General features: G+C 46.5%; 7 protein-coding genes across 7 annotated transcripts; 4 read left to right on the top strand and 3 right to left on the bottom strand.

Annotated features, from left to right (window-relative positions):
* Positions 1–49: 49 nt before the first annotated feature.
* Positions 50–1351, bottom strand: VTP01DRAFT_7894 (uncharacterized protein; the record flags this gene model as incomplete). Its single annotated transcript, XM_069386955.1, has 3 exons — positions 50–1095; positions 1147–1222; positions 1271–1351. 3 exons carry the CDS (start codon positions 1349–1351, stop codon positions 50–52), a joined length of 1203 nt encoding a protein of 400 aa, XP_069242359.1.
* A 951-nt stretch (positions 1352–2302) lies between these two features.
* Positions 2303–4309, top strand: VTP01DRAFT_7893 (uncharacterized protein; the record flags this gene model as incomplete). Its single annotated transcript, XM_069386954.1, has 5 exons — positions 2303–2407; positions 2477–2521; positions 2581–2878; positions 2944–4175; positions 4235–4309. The coding sequence occupies 5 exons, from the start codon at positions 2303–2305 to the stop codon at positions 4307–4309; spliced, it is 1755 nt and encodes a 584-aa protein (XP_069242358.1).
* A 124-nt stretch (positions 4310–4433) lies between these two features.
* Positions 4434–5320, bottom strand: VTP01DRAFT_7892 (uncharacterized protein; the record flags this gene model as incomplete). The annotated part of the gene is made up of 3 exons (XM_069386953.1): positions 4434–4826; positions 4918–5104; positions 5172–5320. The coding sequence occupies 3 exons, from the start codon at positions 5318–5320 to the stop codon at positions 4434–4436; spliced, it is 729 nt and encodes a 242-aa protein (XP_069242357.1).
* A 115-nt stretch (positions 5321–5435) lies between these two features.
* Positions 5436–9068, top strand: VTP01DRAFT_7891 (uncharacterized protein; the record flags this gene model as incomplete). The annotated part of the gene is made up of 10 exons (XM_069386952.1): positions 5436–5498; positions 5559–5604; positions 5681–5763; positions 5879–6311; positions 6370–6520; positions 6639–6656; positions 6750–6826; positions 6887–8233; positions 8298–8389; positions 8454–9068. 10 exons carry the CDS (start codon positions 5436–5438, stop codon positions 9066–9068), a joined length of 2925 nt encoding a protein of 974 aa, XP_069242356.1.
* Positions 9069–9285: 217 nt separating this feature from the next.
* On the top strand, positions 9286–11029 carry VTP01DRAFT_7890 (uncharacterized protein; the record flags this gene model as incomplete). The annotated part of the gene is made up of 4 exons (XM_069386951.1): positions 9286–9436; positions 9503–9668; positions 9733–9788; positions 9864–11029. 4 exons carry the CDS (start codon positions 9286–9288, stop codon positions 11027–11029), a joined length of 1539 nt encoding a protein of 512 aa, XP_069242355.1.
* Positions 11030–11141: 112 nt separating this feature from the next.
* On the bottom strand, positions 11142–11723 carry VTP01DRAFT_7889 (uncharacterized protein; the record flags this gene model as incomplete). The annotated part of the gene is made up of 1 exon (XM_069386949.1): positions 11142–11723. One exon carries the CDS (start codon positions 11721–11723, stop codon positions 11142–11144), a length of 582 nt encoding a protein of 193 aa, XP_069242354.1.
* Positions 11724–13885: 2162 nt separating this feature from the next.
* Positions 13886–16351, top strand: VTP01DRAFT_7888 (uncharacterized protein; the record flags this gene model as incomplete). Its single annotated transcript, XM_069386948.1, has 4 exons — positions 13886–14274; positions 14352–15163; positions 15230–15388; positions 15453–16351. The coding sequence occupies 4 exons, from the start codon at positions 13886–13888 to the stop codon at positions 16349–16351; spliced, it is 2259 nt and encodes a 752-aa protein (XP_069242353.1).
* Positions 16352–16771: the final 420 nt, after the last annotated feature.

Genomic DNA, 16771 nt, shown 5'->3' with positions numbered 1-16771 from the left:
ACCTTGTACCTGATTGCATTTCCTTAGATATTAACAAAGTCATTCAACATTACATAGTTTCTCTGTTTCGGCATTTATCCCAACAATTATGTGAATGAGAAACGAAGCCATGGAAGTCGCTCAACATTATGCTGTTACAAGCTTCACTAATTCTGGTTGATAAAGTCTCTTTTTCCAGAAATCTATGGCGCTTAACTTTGCTCTTAGCAACAGACCAGAACTGCTCAATTGGGTTCAGCTCAGGAGAATATGAAGGGAGATAAGCACACCGATATCCACGAGACGTGATATACTTCGCAATGTCATCAGACTTATGTATAGGAGCGTTATCCATAACGAGATAGTGGCCTTTCATCTGTGGATATTTGTCCATTTCATCCAAAGTGTCTTCCAAGAAGCTAATATAGTGTCCTGTGACAGTACCAGCACTCACGTATCCAGACTCCTGTTCAGCCTTTCTCTTCTTAACAGGTTTTGGTATTCTCAAGCTTACTTTGATTAAACTTGAAGCAGAGATAGCACCCAACATAGTCGTGGTCTTTGCTCTCGTGGTTGGCACTGTAACAACAGCAGGAGTACTTTTCTTAGACCAAGCCCTCGTACGCTTCATATTTATATGAAACGCAGACTCGTGAAGAAAAACACAGTTGGTCAAGAAGTCCATGTCAGTTTGTTCCCACTTGCGAACCCAATCATGTCGTTCCTCGATCTTTTCTGGGCTATTTCTTTCCACAGACTGGAACTCTGCTTGTTTCACGGAATAGCTATATTCTGTTCCCATGAAGTTATAAACAGTCCTATGGTTGACTTTAAGACCATCGAACTGTTGCATTAAATGCTCAGCCACTTCGGTGACAACAGCAGAGGGATTAGCATCAATAAAATCAATAACGGCCTTTACATGTTCCTCAGTCAGAATGCGTCTACGACCTTTCTTTCTACCGCTATCAAAGATGCTATCAAAGATGCTATCGAGATGCTCCTCATACTGCTTGACCCATCTCTGGGCTGTGCGAACGTGAATACCCAATTGTTTCGCTGCAGCAGAAGCACTCATACACTTCTCAATCTTCAGTTTGAAGAATCTAGCCTTGTCTTAAAGAGTGTAGGAAGTATAAGCACGTTTTTCCGTCACATCTCTCCTACAATAATCCTCATCTCTAGGCTTATCTACTTGCATCGCGTTAGCTCGAGATTTCTCTGCAGGCTTCTTTTGCAGATACTGAGTATGAGAACTAATCGTTTCAAGAGCAAATTGTTCCTAGTCAACGATGTAGTCCATGGGTTCAGGTTTACCGTTCTCATCGACAATATTTCCTTGTCCATCTTCGTGTAAAAATTGAGCACTCATGTTTGAAATGGTAAAGTAGTGAAAATGAGAATACAGTGACGGAAATACATACGCGACATTTGATTCCAAGCAGGCGACATCTATTTTTGAAACTGCGACATTGATTTTCAAAGACTGCGGACATTACTTAAAAATACTGCACCCCTCAATGCAGCAATGGGAATCACTGCGCGTGCGCGCGTCTCTCTGTTCGTTCCCAAGAAGCTGTCTTTATCTGCAAATTCGCTCATATCATTGCTTGCTGTTTATTATGCAGCAACAAGGAAATAAGGCGAATTTTCAAACGCTACCACCAAAGTTAATTTACGTTGTATTGTTGTAGTACATGTACATTTTTATTTTTGCTTTAAACGTACAACCTAGACCAGCGCGCATGTTACGTGATAAGCATGGATTATATCCTTTTCATATTTTGCACCAATTAGTCAAGCAGTAGCAGCATGGTGGCACAAGCCATTTGGATCAGGTGACAAGAACTCTTCCTCTCTTTGGATTCAAACTGCACGTGAAAGTTTCAAGGCTGTCAGGCAGCAGCTTGCAGGCAGCAGCAGTACCAGTGGACTATAAGCAAAAACTCCATCCAACTATGCTTTTACAAAGGATTGGCACATGTTGCTCGTATCAGAATTGGAGATTGGTATCCATCCTGCAAAGTACTACAACCATATCCCAGCGCCTTATATATAAAGTTATGCATAACGTGTTTAGTTCACCATGGAGAGTAAATGACTTTAGATATAAAGAGACGATTAGGTATTTCTAAGAGCAACCTTAGAGAGAAATGATCGGTGCTTGCTAAAACAAGTTCATGATGACAAAGGTAGTTTCCCCACACATGACGGACTTTAGTTGCCCCATTATACCAAACTTTGAACCAAGCTATAACTTTATACCTTTCTTCTTTTTCTTCTTCCTTTTCGTTCTATTCTACATATCAGCAACTTTTAGAATATGTCGTTCCAGAATATGGTTGGCGGTGGAGCTGATTGCTCGAGTGGCTCCAACCCCATGTCGCAAATGCTCAAGCAATTCAACCAAGATCGCTCACTCCAACGAGTACGTATATATAGGAGTGCAGATATACATATAGAGATGTATCATGATATTCTTAACTGCACACTCTAGGATCGCTTTGAAGGTCCAGTGCAAGGGCCAGCAGGTCCCTCTTCAGTAAGTCGTGCAACTTATTCGTCCTGTTTTCAAGCTTATTAATATACAATGCTGCTCAGATTCGCACGGCTCGCCAAGGACTCCGGCCGCAGGACGATAATTTGGTGAACGAGTTCTTTGGTCAAGAGCATCAGCAGCAGCAAAGATCGGCAGGACCGGCTGCAGGTATCAGCCGGACGTTTGAGTTTTCTGAACTGCAGCGAGAACTCGATGCTGTTCGTCAGGGCAACTGGGCGTCAGAGTTTAGCCGACAGGAAGGACCGCGGTTGTGGGAAATATCGCCTGAAGAAGAGGCAGCCATGGAGCGAGCGTTCCATGAAAGCAGAGCTGCTGCCGGTCCTGCACAGAGCGCTTCAGGTAAAAGAGTAGTAGCATAGGTGAAGAACAAATATGGGGGATACTCATGTGGATATGATATACAGTGTGGAGAGACGAGTTCATGAACCACCCGGAGGTTGTACATATGTCAGAGCAGCAACGCGCTGAGCTTGAGCAGGCATTTGACCGACACTTTGACTGGGCGAGCGAGTTTGCGATGCGCCAAGATAAAGGCAAGGCCCGCGTTGCAGTCGAGTTGGAGAATGGAGCCAACTGGGAGGACCAATTTGCAGCGTTTGACACCAAACCTACCGAAACAGACGAAGAAATTGCCAAGAAGGTTGAAGAAGCAGCAGCTGCGCAGGATCCAAACATGTTTGATCAATTCGAGAATATTTGGCAAGATATCCGGGACCAGATGGCAAACGAGGATGTTGAAGACTGGGAAAATGAATTTGGCAACTTTAGCACAGATCCATCCATCTACAAGCCCGATCTGGGCGAATACGTGTTTGAAGTGGTCAACCCATATTTGGATCATCCAGACCCGATGAGCGAAGGCTTGAGAATGCTCGCTGAAGGTGCAAGTCTGAGCGACACGGCGTTGGCCTTTGAAGCTGTCGTTCAAAAGGACCCGCAGAATTCCGAAGCATGGATGCATCTAGGAAATGTACAAGCACAGAACGAAAAGGAAGAGCCGGCTATTCGAGCATTGGAGAAGGCAGTCGAGGTGGACGAACGCAACTTTTCGGCAATGATGTCGCTTGCTGTCAGCTATACCAACGAGTCGTACGACCACGCAGCATACCAGACTTTGCAGCGTTGGATGGCTGCAAAGTACCCTGATATCGTGGAAGCAGACGCGAGACCGCCGCCAGCTACTCCATTTGAATTACACGACCGCGTCACAGACTTGTTCCTGACTGCAGCGAGACGCGCCCCCGATGGCAAGGAAATGGATCCAGACGTCCAGGTTGGATTGGGTGTCCTGTTCTACGGCAGCGGCGATCTCGACAAGGCCGTCGATTGTTTCTTTGCAGCGCTCAAAGGCCGTCCCGACGACTATCTCTTGTGGAACAGATTGGGTGCTACGCTCGCTAACAGTGGCAGATCGGAGGAGGCTATCGATGCATACCACAAGGCACTCGAGCTCCGTCCATCGTTTGTCCGTGCCCGATACAACCTTGGTGTCAGTTGCATAAACATTGGATGCTACAAGGAGGCTGCCGAACATCTATTGACCGGCCTGTCGATGCATAAGCGCCAAGACGCCGAAGAAGGAGTCAATGTCTCGAGTAACCTCTGGGAAATGTTGCGAAAGACCTTCCTAATGATGGTAAGAAAAAAATAGGTGCGAACTCGCTGAAGATTCAGTCTATTTAAAGTGAATTGTAGGGTCGAGAGGATCTTGCGAGCCAAGCAAAGGCCGGATTTGATATCAACAAGTTTAGAAATGAATTTGAATTTTAGAAAAAAAAACACCAAGTATGATCGTTGTAAATATGCCAGATAAATATATACACAACAAGGAAAATTAGGGATCCTTTTACGCGCGCCCTTCTCTCTTTTACAGTTATCAATTATCCTTGGTACGTCATTGTAAATCAGCTTGACCGTAGACTTTGGCAACGATGGTGATAATCAGATTATGCTCAGCGACCTTGTCCAATTGATCTTGGTCGTCTCTCAGGCGGATACATTTCCGTGCTAGGTCGCGCAGGATACTCGTGTGCTCTGCAGTCATTACTGGGTCCAAGTAGACAAGCAATGCAAATATCCACTGCGCTCGTTTCTGTGTCATGTCATTGTTGAGCCATTCAATGTGATACTGCAGCAGCGTGAGGATCATGGGTTGTGTAAAGCTGGCGACGGCGCTTGGATCGTTCTCGTTGCAAAAAGTATTCCATTCGTTTTTCATCTTGAGACTCGCGGGAGCGACGGATGGTAGCAATTTCTTCTTGCTTTGCTTTTTGCTTTGTTGCATACACTATTGTTGTTGTTGTTGTTGTTGTTGTTGTTGTTGTTCTTGGTTGAGTAACAGCAATAACTGTTAACATATGGTTCATGCTTTGTCTTACCCTCTGGTAGGATTTAAACGAGCGAATGAATGAATCTTGCCACTCTTCGTTGGCAACCAACTTTGAAGGTTGCGTGTTGAATAATGCCAGCATAGCTTGGATTCCTGAGGGAGCAACAGCAGTTGAAGATGCGGGAGGAGGTGGGGCTTTGGCTACGACTGTTCCAGGACACTTTTTGGCTTGCTGTCTATGTAGTCAATATATAAGTTCAACAAAGTTTTGCATACAGAGTCGAGAAAGTTTCCTGGTTTTACCTGACGAGCAGCACGTAATCTTCACCGGAAACTGGTATGCCATTCACCGTTTCTGCCTTGCTCTTTGTAATGTGGAATGCGGATTTCCCAGTGACATCGTCGTCCTCGTCTTGGTCTAGATCAGGTCGTCGCGAAAATAGTCGGCTCATCTTTGGTGGCAGCTGCAGCGGAGAAGACGGCAGCACTGGTGGGGCCAAGCATGTGTCAAATTCTAAATGTGGAGAGAAAGTCCTCGTCGCTCTTTTCCCTTCCTATACTCCTGCTATGGCCGAAAAGGCGGCAAGCTTTTCGGCACATACGGGCGTGCAGCCCAGTATACTGACAAAGGTTCGAAAGTGCTTGCTTTGCTTTAGAGCGCGGATGAACTCACGGTTTGCAATTTAAAAGTTTGGAGCAAAGAACGTCTCGTACGCGCACACCATCTGTGCATACAGCAAGTATCCGGCATTACAGATGAAGCAGGCTCGATTGCCACCCTTGAATCGGCTAACGTTTATGCAACGCATCAGGTGCCTTTGTTCTTGCACTGGCGCTAGGCTGCTATACACACTACTACAAGATTGTGCAGAACGAGTTTTTCGGATACCCTCAGGTACGCCCTTATTTCTAGTTAATATCCAACAAAATTCGCCTGTGATGGATATCGTGCTGCTGTGGAAGAGGAGGAGGATAATAAAAACTAAACGAGACTATTTCTCTATCTGTAGGAATGGTTTCCTAGCGTGAGTGCGACCACTGGCGATCGGTATCCAGCTCGAGCCATCTTTCAAATCTTAATTGCACTGACATCCGGTCCACGTTTCGCGCTTGTATTCTTGTGGTACTTTTACACGACACGCTCAGCACGCACGAGCTCCCGCGGATTCGGCTTGTTTTTATTGCTAGTCGGCATTGTACGCACAGTTGCATGCGGTGGATGGGTATACATTACATCGACGGACGATCATTTCACGCATGATATTGCCATGGGTCTCTACCTCGTCTGTACCCTGCCCTGGCAACTCGGTGTCATTTACACCAGTGCTCGCAACAATGCCCAGGCTCTCAAATACCGCCGATTCTTGACCGCTGCGTTCTTCACAACCTTGCCGCCAATGATTTACTATTTCTTGAAGCATAAAGTTCAACATGTACCTGGAGGTAAAACGACGCTTTCTATTCAGCTTTTGGAACCGGATATGTTAATTATAGTCTACAGCTTACACGACGTATGCATTCTTTGAATGGTCACTGATCTTATACGACGTGGCATTCGATGCTGTAACCGCACTCGACTTCCAAGCTTTTGAGTTGGCGCTCGTGGACGTGACAGGCGGCCATGCTGGAACGGTACCAATTACAAAAGAAGGGTATGCTGTTTAGCAGAGTCTAGGGTTCGTGTGTCCTAAAGTTTTTAATACATAACTCTCTCTCTTTTTCTTCCTACATATTCTCCTTGGAAATTTATCATTGTTGATCTATCCCCAGAACTTCAACTGTTGGAAGGTGAGCAAAAGAGCGAATGGTGTAAACTTTACAGTGTGATAAAGTTGACTTGTGATTATATATGCGATGCTTATTGATCTTGTACATTTTTAGCACTGAAGATACCATTTCTCCATCGTTCTTGCGAATTGTGGCAAGCTTGAAAGGATTCGCCTCTGAAGTTTACTTGGGCAAGTTTTAGAAGAACTATTATATATTAGTACACAGATTCTGACACGATGGATACATAGCATACGTCTTTTGGTCACAACTTACCTCGCTGGCTCTCCTTATTTGGTACTTCCCGCTGTGGCACATGGGCATCTCTGGCTACGAAGCATTCTTGCTTGTTACCGTCACGCCGATAGTTCTCGGTATTCGATCACTCCGAAGAGTGATGGCCACCTACCGCGGCTTTTTCTATCTGTTATCGCTGATCGGTGTTGCTTCGTGCTACGCGCATGATCCTGCCTTGCGGCTGACATTGACAGCCGTTGGCTTAGCTATCAGCGTGACAACCTGGTGCGCAAGCTGGATTGAAGCACGCGCTCAGTCTGGAACTCTTGAACGGTCCATTTTAATATGGGGTATTGGTCTTATCATGCACAGCGTGATCAAGATGGCCTGGTGGACTGAAAATCCAATCTGGCCCATCATGAACAAGGCAAACGGTGGATGGAACGATATCGGTATTGTCTTGGCAGTCATTGCATCCATCGAGGTCTTGCTACGGGATTACTCGACGAAGCCTTCTTCTCAGCAAAGCCCGTCTTTGACAGAGCAGGATAACGGTAATGCAAAGGGAAGCTGGTTGATGTCTGCCTCTGGATTCGCTGCTGTGTTGTTTGCATTGCACTCGCTGTACACAGACTCTTCAACGATCATGCGCTGGACTGTCGATGGTTATCCAAACTATGGACCTGAACCTGTTCCGTGGGGTGTAGCAACCATCGCCGCGCTTGCCCTCGGTCTCGCTGTATCGTCCGTGCGCGGTCTCGCTACCAATTTCCTTTGGTACGCAGTGGGATGCGCAGCCTGCTTTGTATTTTACAACTTTGCTGCCTGGAATGGATACTATGGCGGTTTGGTGCTCGGCTTTTACTTCATGTCGATCATGCCCTCCACAATCAAGGCTATCACCGTGCATCCTCCCTTCAAGACGCTTCTGACCGGTTTTATGATCTACAACCTGCTTTGCTTGGCACACGTGTGGGTGGTTGCGTACGAATTCGTACCAGGCGGTGTGTATGCGCGCGAGCGAACCAACTGGATCCTGTTCACGCTGATGCTTCTCACTGGCTGCGGCGTGTACAATATGCGCAGCCAGGAGAGCCAGATCAAGAAGAAAATGGTGCAATTGCATGTCCTCAAGGCGGCACGCTCCATGACACGTGTCTTTTTGGGATTGATGGTAACTGCTTCCATCCTCATTGCTGCTAACCGCACCATCTCGGCTGTCGCACCTGCACCATACCACCCAGCAGAAAAGTCCTTCACCGCTGGTATCTGGACAATCCACTTTGCCTTGGACGACGACATGTATGCCAGCGAAGTGCGTATGCGTGATATCATCCGTGACCTCGAAATGGACGTTGTTGGTAAGTGTGTGACAAGTGAGCATACCAACAAGACGGTAGCCATGAAAAATAATGAATAATACAGGTCTGCTCGAATCGGATACTATGCGCATTATCATGGGCAACCGCGATTGGGCACAGTTTATCGCCGAAGATTTGGGTTACTACCTTGACTATGCAAGTATTCCGCTTAAGCATCGATTTATCATCAGATGACACTGACATTGGATTTGCCTTGTAGGGGCCATCGACCATGAAACATACCTGGGGATGCCTTTTGCTGTCGAAATTCCCAATCCTCCGATCCTCCCACCATCTGCTGCCATCGCCTGTAGGCGAGCTTGCTTGTGCCATCCACGCAACGCTGGATGTATACGGCCAGCCTGTTGATTTCATTGTCAGTCACAACGGCCAAGAAGAGAACCCCGAGGACAGACGGTTGCAGACAACTGAGCTCGCACGGATCATGCGCACGAGCCCTAACCCGTTTGTATTTTTGGGCTATGTCGTCACTGCCCCTAAGCAGCCCTTGTACTACAAGCTCTTCGACGACGGTGATATGAACGACATTGATGTGACCGACGACTGGGACAGATGGTGCGAATACATTGGTTACCGAGGCTTGAAGCGTGTTGCCTACGCTCGTGTTACCCACGGCTACATCACAGACACTGAGATCCAGACTGGCAAGTTCCAGGTCGTCGATAACCCAAGGCATTACTGGAAGGCATCGTATGAGCGGATACCTGAAGACCAAGTAGCACCGGCATTGCGTTATCCAGCCATGCTGCGAGGACAGGGTGTACGTGGACATAGATACCACGTCTTCAACGAACCGCGCTATTATGTGCACTAATATTATTAGCTGTTGTTGTATTGTAAAAAAAAGATTAAAGTTTTGTTTTTCTTTTCTGTCAGGCTTCCCATTTTGGGAGATAAGAGCGGCGCAATGGAAGCGGAACGACTAGAGAGAGTCATGCGACAGACTATATAAGCTCACGTATCCTCTTTTCTCGGTTTATTTTTTTTCTTCTTTTCTTTCTTTTATTCTAGCTTTTCCATTTTCTACGGCGATGGACGACGTTGTAACGCATTATACACTTTCGCACAACCCGCACAACAAGGCGATTATCGATGTTAAGAATAAACGCGCGGGCGACCTGGCGTTTATGAAGATCAGATACAAACTCGCAGATATCTATGCCGTATCCATCATAGACCCAGGTGCGTCCATGTATATACGTTACTACTGTGCATCCGCAGCAACAGAATCCAACCCAATGTAAATAGAAACCTTTAGTCCGCTTGCAGAGACACAGGCAAAAAGCGCCACGGCCAGACAGAGGACGATAATGTTACATTTCAGCGAGCGGGATACGGAGGAGGTTTTACTCAAGGATACTTCAAGGATCGGTTTCGAGTGGTGTTTCGAATGGCAAGGCAACAAGTATCGATGGTAAAAGAAGAAAAACTCTACTTTCCTTGCGCTGCCCAACCTAAGCCCTTTTTTTCTTGTATAGGATCCGTGAGAAGCGTTTGAGCAACGCACTAGAGTGCCGCTTTGTAAAGAAATCAGGTAACCTGCGAAACAGCAGCAATGAGATAAATTTCGTGCGTGCTCACATCAAACACGGTTGCTGTGCCTGCTTAGGAACTGGCAGCGACGTGTGTGTCGCACAATACCTGCCCCGTGGCATCAAAAATGAATACTTTGGCCTGTTCTCAATGCTGGGTTACAACATGACACACATAACAAACCAGGCACGGGGCGGGCATCAACAACAACAACACTGTGACGATCGCTCCCGGCGCGGTTTCGAACTTGCACTGATCACGTCTCTTTTGACTATTCTCGACAAATCGGACGAGAGCAGCTGGTGGCGAAGCGGCGGTGGCACCGTTTCCAACGCGAACAGCAACAACGCAAATAGCACTGCTGCATCGTCATCTTCCACGGCGGCAGCACCGGACTCTGTGCAACCCATCACCAAGCGATTGGACCCTGCCAGAAAGCAGAAATTGGAGCGCGAGCACGAGCAAAAGCTGCAGCTCATGTTGGAAAAGGAAATGCGTCGATCGCAAAAGCAGATTATTGAGGAAGACAAGATCCGGAGCGCCGGCAACAGCCCCGCGCACAGTCCAGACGTCTCGCCTGTGCCCACGCCCAACGCGTCCACAGACCATCGCACAAAGCAATTGTTTGCTAGCTTGAAACATTTGGATGCCACCGCAACGTTGCAGCTTCCCAATGCGGCCGTCAGCAGTAGTCAACAATCCACTCTTAGTCCTTTGGAGTCCCTGTTTTTTCAGCCGCTGCCGCCTCCGCCTCCGCCCACGAACACCACTTCTTCGCCATACTATCATCATCCTCGTTCTACTGCATCATCAAAGCAAAGTTCTAAACCCGTCTCTGCTACCTCTGCGACTTCAGTAAACAATAGCAGCGCTGCCGCGGCAGCAGCCGCTTATTATTACTATTATGGAAACAGTTCGTCCGGAGGAGGAGGACCCGCGTCAAGCAGGATCATTCGATGGGACACACCCGTACCTCCTCCTCCTTCACAGCAGCAGCAACAACACCATCAACAGTTGGCTAGCAATAGACCCACATATTTACGCCGAGGTTCAGCAGGTGACGGAACAGCTCTGGAACAAAAACACCAATTTCAACAGCACATGGTCAAAATGTATCAGCAGCAACAAGTGTTACAGCAACAACAACAACAACAACAACAACAGCAACAACAGCAACAACAGCAACAACAGTCACTTAGGTACTCGTTGCCTGCAGACTACTACTACACCTATCATTCATAGTTCTTGGCCCCATGAAAATGTTAAACAATAAACAAAAGTATGTAAGACTGTTTTTAATAATGGATGATGTAATTGTACGTTGCTGTAAATGTGATGGAATGGTGAGAAAGAATTACATTGCTGTGGAAACGTGGCGAGGTTTAACAGAAGCGTCCACGTCGGTGCGATGAGGAGGCGTCGGCGATGAGAATGCGACAGGCGCCAAAAACGCCGCGAGACAGGTGACGACTAGTATGGAGGAGACGGAAGTGAGGATGGTCAAGACCAACGCTGCCACGGTTACATCGTCGAGTACCCACGAACAAGTCGGTTGTTGGCGGTGATGGTTCCGGAGCACCCACGCTCCGCCGTATACCGCCAGCAGTGCAATGCCGGTCATGTACGCCAACGTCGAGCAGATCCACGGGATAGGACAGAGAGTCGATGGCATTCTCGGCGGCGACGATGTCAGCAGGCTGGCTACTGTCATGCACAGCACCATGGCGACAAACGAGCGTGTTGGCTCGTGCCACTGCAGCAACTTGTCAACCGACGCTCGCCATCGCTTGTACATTCGCTCCTTCTCCATGGACTCGAGGTGCGAGCGCGGCGTGAGATCTGGATGCGAGTAGATGGGTGTATCTATCATGCAAAAGAGCAAAGTAGGATGAAGACGACGACTTGCACCGGAAAGATCTTTTTTTTTTGACGACATGGTAGTAGAATGCTTGCTTGTTAATATCAGGGCTTTATTTGTTTGTCACTGATTTGTTTACGCTGACGTGTCTTGCAGCTATCATATGCATGATATTGAATGATGGCAATATGTGTCATCCATCCACGCATTGTAAAGGGAATATCGTCGTGTCGAGCGATATCGTCACTGAAAATAAGATAGATGCAATTTTAGATGTAAGTTGGAAGGCTGAAACGCATCTATCAATGTAGGAACGCATTTGTTTGTATAAATACAAAGCGTTTTACTTCATTGCTTTTTCCCTTTCCTGCCAAAGACAACGTCCAGAACTTTGCCTTTTCAAACAATTTGCCGTCCGACGCACCTTTTCACTTTTGCATGAATGTGTACATTAGAAGCCATCATTGGAGTTACTTGGCACTTTACAAGATAAGTCTAGGCGCGGATGTTGGCAGGAGTTTGCATTGATCTGTTCTAAATCTTTTTGCGTTGCAGGCATGGAATACCCGTATAATACAGTTGGTTTTATTTCTGCTTGGCATGTTATCAATGCTGATTGTTTACACCCATGTGAGAAGTGAGTTGCGAGCTTATTTGTATCCCACGTACTTGTTTGCTAGCACATGATGACGAATATTATCATAAGTCTAACAAAATCCGCATGCATATCAATACGTGTACATGTGTAATTGCTTAGCTGAATTCATATACCTGTTCAAGTCTTTTTTATTATTTCTTGCTCAGTTGACCTGCCATCTAAAATCGCGAACCCAATATACGAAATTTACAATGAATACTGCAAGGATTAGGTGAGGCATTCCACGCTTGGACATATGCGTAGTGCCGCTGTATGAAACTCAAAGTATCGACTAGAACACGGACCTTAACTACGTTCATGTACGCAATATTGCGGTCACAAAAAAGCTGCGTAATCCAGATATGCGCACATACAGTTGGTGAGAGGTGTCATTATCTTTCAAGGTTACACGCTTCTTGCTCGTCCCTTTTTGATCTAGTCATCAGTACCGGGCTAGTGTCGTCGAATGAATGAAACAGCATTTTTCATTCATATTTGAACAGGATATTTGACGTTGGTGATTACCTTTTAGGATTTGTGACAGAACATTCTTTGCAAAGCTGAAGGCATATATGTATGCACACGAGTTTCTTCAGAAAGTATGATGCTTATTAGAAGTGTCCTTGCAGGAGGAATTATTTAAATATGACAACATATATATAAAGCCTTTCAACGTATAGTTTACCTACTCTACCAATTTCATTATATTGTTTCTAAAGACGAACCTAAACCTTCAGTCGACAAGAAATGCACGCTTCCAAACTGGTTTTCTTGTTGGCTATCCTACTATCTTTGGCGATGTTTCAAACGGTTGACCATTAAAATCATATTTGCTCCTGCAGCTCAAGACAGGACGGAACAGTTGATAAAGCTGTACCATCTGCTTTATGTAAAGCACTTGATGGCACCATCATCGATCTTGCAATATCGCATGGAGTCAATGCGGTAATTTCCAGGCTTGGTGCTATAGGAATCCCAAACTACGCGCCAATTGTTCTTAATCGCGAGACTGCACGCGCATTGGAGACGATTACGCTGCAGAGTTACTAATTAATAAAACATACAATGGCTACAGTATTGTTTAGAAGCACCAGATAATAAAGTACTGACAGCAGTCTTAACTTTTCCACTAAATTTGTATAGCGCCAGTACTGTATTATGCGCCTGACAGAAATGGTCGCGAATCTACATCGATTCGCAGTAATTTTGGCTCATTAGCTTTCCTTTGATGACTTTTTCAGAGGGAAATGCTACTATCTGAAACGCAAAGACCAGAGCAGTTGTGCATATGTATGCAGTATTCAATCATCATTTTGCATGCAAACTCCTTGTAATCGAAAGCAATATGTAAACCATTCGCAGAATCAAGTTCATTCAGTTGCCAAGGAAAGACCCGCAATTTTGGGTTTCTGCACTAGCGTCGTCTAGAGGATGAAACAAGTGATGTCTGTCTGTGAAACCTGGATGCTTCCACTGTGTCGCCACGGTCTTGCAGATCCTTTTGGCAAGGTGTTACCTGCAAGATGCAGCAAAAAAGAATAGCGGGAATCGAAAGAAAGGCTCGGCATCGTCTCACGTTCGCCACTCTTTCCCACTTGTTGCAATGAGCAGTCTTCTTGCGCCGAAGAGTTTTGAATCAGCAGTTGCCCGCGTCGACGTGTCGTACCGAGTGTTGACCGGGCAAGAGCATGTAGTGGAACTCAAAGGCATCGTTCTGCGCCCAGGAGAACCTTTTACCAACGATTGCGTCGAGATCGCGTCGAGCTTCGCCCCACACAAGGATACCTGCGGTATCGTAACCGTACGTGTCAAGGCGCTCAAGCCGGTCGAGCTGGTCCACTTTGAAGTCAAATATTTCGCAGATCTTACCGATCAACGGATGCTAGCCAACGGGTTCCAAAGTTGGAGTCAGGCACGAGAACTTACTGCAGACGACCGCATCCCGAGCATTCGATCTACAGTTGCGTATCTGACCCAGCTTAACCTTCAGGGGTGAGTTTCTTTTGACATTAGTCGTTGTGTGTGTATGAGCTATATCTTAATATTGGATGTTTGTCTGTTGACGACAGCGACTATGATTTCTTTGCACACTCGGGCGAAAAGGGTCACATTCATTCGAGCAGTTACACGCATTTCCGCGATATCCACCATGTTATCAGCTTTTTTGGCTCGCTTTCTGAGAATCTAGGTTACACATACTTTAAGGGTGATTTCAACTCGAACACGTTTGCCATTTATAAGGATGTGCTCGGCAAACGCCTTGATGCGAACCAGGATGTGGATCTTATCAAGATTCTCGCCGTCCGAACTCAAGGTTCCGAGACCGAGGCGTGGGATATCTACGCTGAATTCTTCCCAGATAAACGAGCATTGAAGGGCGATATGCACCGCAAACGGCACGTCAATGGATGGACATCCTGGTACAATTACTACGGCGATGTCAGCGAGAAAATTGTGCTCCAAAACTTGGAAGGCCTAAAAGCCCACAAGTATCCCATCAACATTTTTCAAATCGACGATGGTTTCCAAACAGCTATTGGAGACTGGCTGTCTATCAATGAAAAGTTTCCAAGCGGGTTAAAAGCAACCGTCGATAAGGTCTCGCAAGCTGGATACACGGCTGGATTGTGGTTAGCGCCCTACGCAGTCGGGTTCACAAGTCGCCTGGCAGCAGAGCATCCAGACTGGCTTGTCATTGATCCAGAAACTTCAAAGCCGGTTGTAGCAGGACCCAACTGGGGTGGGTTCTATGCCCTGGACGTGTACCACCCGGAAGCACGCGCGTACCTCAAAAAGGTGTTTGATACAGTGCTACGTGATTGGGGATTTGGAATGGTAAAACTGGATTTTCTGTTCGCGGCAGCAATGATCCCGCGGTTAGGTACGTATGGCAGGAGAAATAACCAAAGAGAGAGTTACATTTCATTAAACTTTGAAACTGTAACAGGAAAATCCCGCGGAGAGATCATGTGGGATGCAATGGAGTTTGTTCGTGAGCTTACGGGACCTGACAAACTTTTGCTTGGTTGCGGTGTGCCATTGGCATGCGCTTGGAGAAAAGCCGACTATTGCCGTATCGGATCAGACGTTGCACCGTGGTGGGAAGGTACGTATGCTGCTTAACAGCACAGTAGATGCAAAGAACAAAAGGCTGATTTATTCTTTGTAAGATACTAAACTCAAGTACTTGCATGTACGTGAGCGAGTTTCCACGGCCAATTCTCTAGTTTCAACCCTGTATCGATGGGCCATGTCAGACCGAATGTTTGGAAACGATCCTGATGTCATGATCTTGCGAGACAACAAAAACAAGCTCAATCCTGAAGAGCGATATACCCTTTGCGTCCTTAACAATATCCTTGGTGCGCTTGTCTTTAGCTCTGATAACGTTTCAGAGTATGGCAAGGATGAGCATCTCTTGTACTCTGCTACGTTCCCCAAGGTGATAGCTTTGGTCGATAGTGTAGTGGAATTCCGTCCAAATCTGTTCATGATCCGGTTCCGTGCCAACAATCTAGGCGGAGAAGCACGGGAATACACGACTTTTGCCAACCTTTCCAGAGACGACCAGAAGATCTACTTGCCTGCATCCTCAGCTACAACCCGCCTCCTATTCGCAACCGACAATGAAATGCACGTGACTCCCACGTTCTCATTTTCTGGCTGGTTTGGCAGGCAAGAGGATCTATTTTATCATCCTTCTTCAAGCATGTGGCTGAAGAGCCACGAGACCAAGACTTTCATGCATATCCCGCCGGCAAAAAAAGATACAGTTCTATTTATGGGATCCAAGAGCCACATCGTGCCTGGAGCAGAAATAGCCAACATTTCCACAGATGCAACCAAGGATATCCAGCTGAGCTACTGTCCGGATAATGCAAGGAAGCACACAGTTTACTTGGCTGTCGGCGATTACTTGGTCAGTGACAAGAACGCACCCGTACCAAACTGCACCATAAACGGTGTACAACCGAAATTTGAATTTCTGCCAGTGTTTGGTTCTGGCGAGGGAAATAAGCAAAACCATGTGCTTGTAGCTGTCATCAACGACGAAGAAATTAAAAAATAACCGATTTGTCTACGCTGCCCTAAATCTATCATGTCGATCAGGTCGTAAGTTGAAAGGCAGCGGAAAATAGGCACCTGAACTTTTGAAATCGAAATTGTTGAATAAAAATAACACTGGAGTATAAAATCTTGCACATATAATTCTTTGCAGGGCGCATAGAGTCACACAAACGTTACAGCATCCGGCTGGGAAGTCTCGGTATCTTGGGGGAGAGCGACGATCAAAGAATATACGTTTATGAAGTAGGGATCGACCGACAGCGGTGATCACTCAGCAGCGGCTTTCCGGGACTTTTCCACGGGCCCCACCTCGCTCACGTTAGTCATTCGAGATTATATGAAATTATCCTGCGTTTTTCTTTGGTTGCACATCAATCACCATGTTGCCATGGTAGCCAAGAGATCTGTGCACGCGAATCCA

The sequence above is a fragment of the Rhizomucor pusillus genome (assembly GCF_041956525.1).
Source record: "Rhizomucor pusillus strain CBS 183.67 unplaced genomic scaffold VTP01scaffold_4, whole genome shotgun sequence".
Lineage (NCBI taxonomy): Eukaryota > Fungi > Mucoromycota > Mucoromycetes > Mucorales > Lichtheimiaceae > Rhizomucor > Rhizomucor pusillus.
This window is presented reverse-complemented; position numbering and strand designations above follow the sequence as displayed.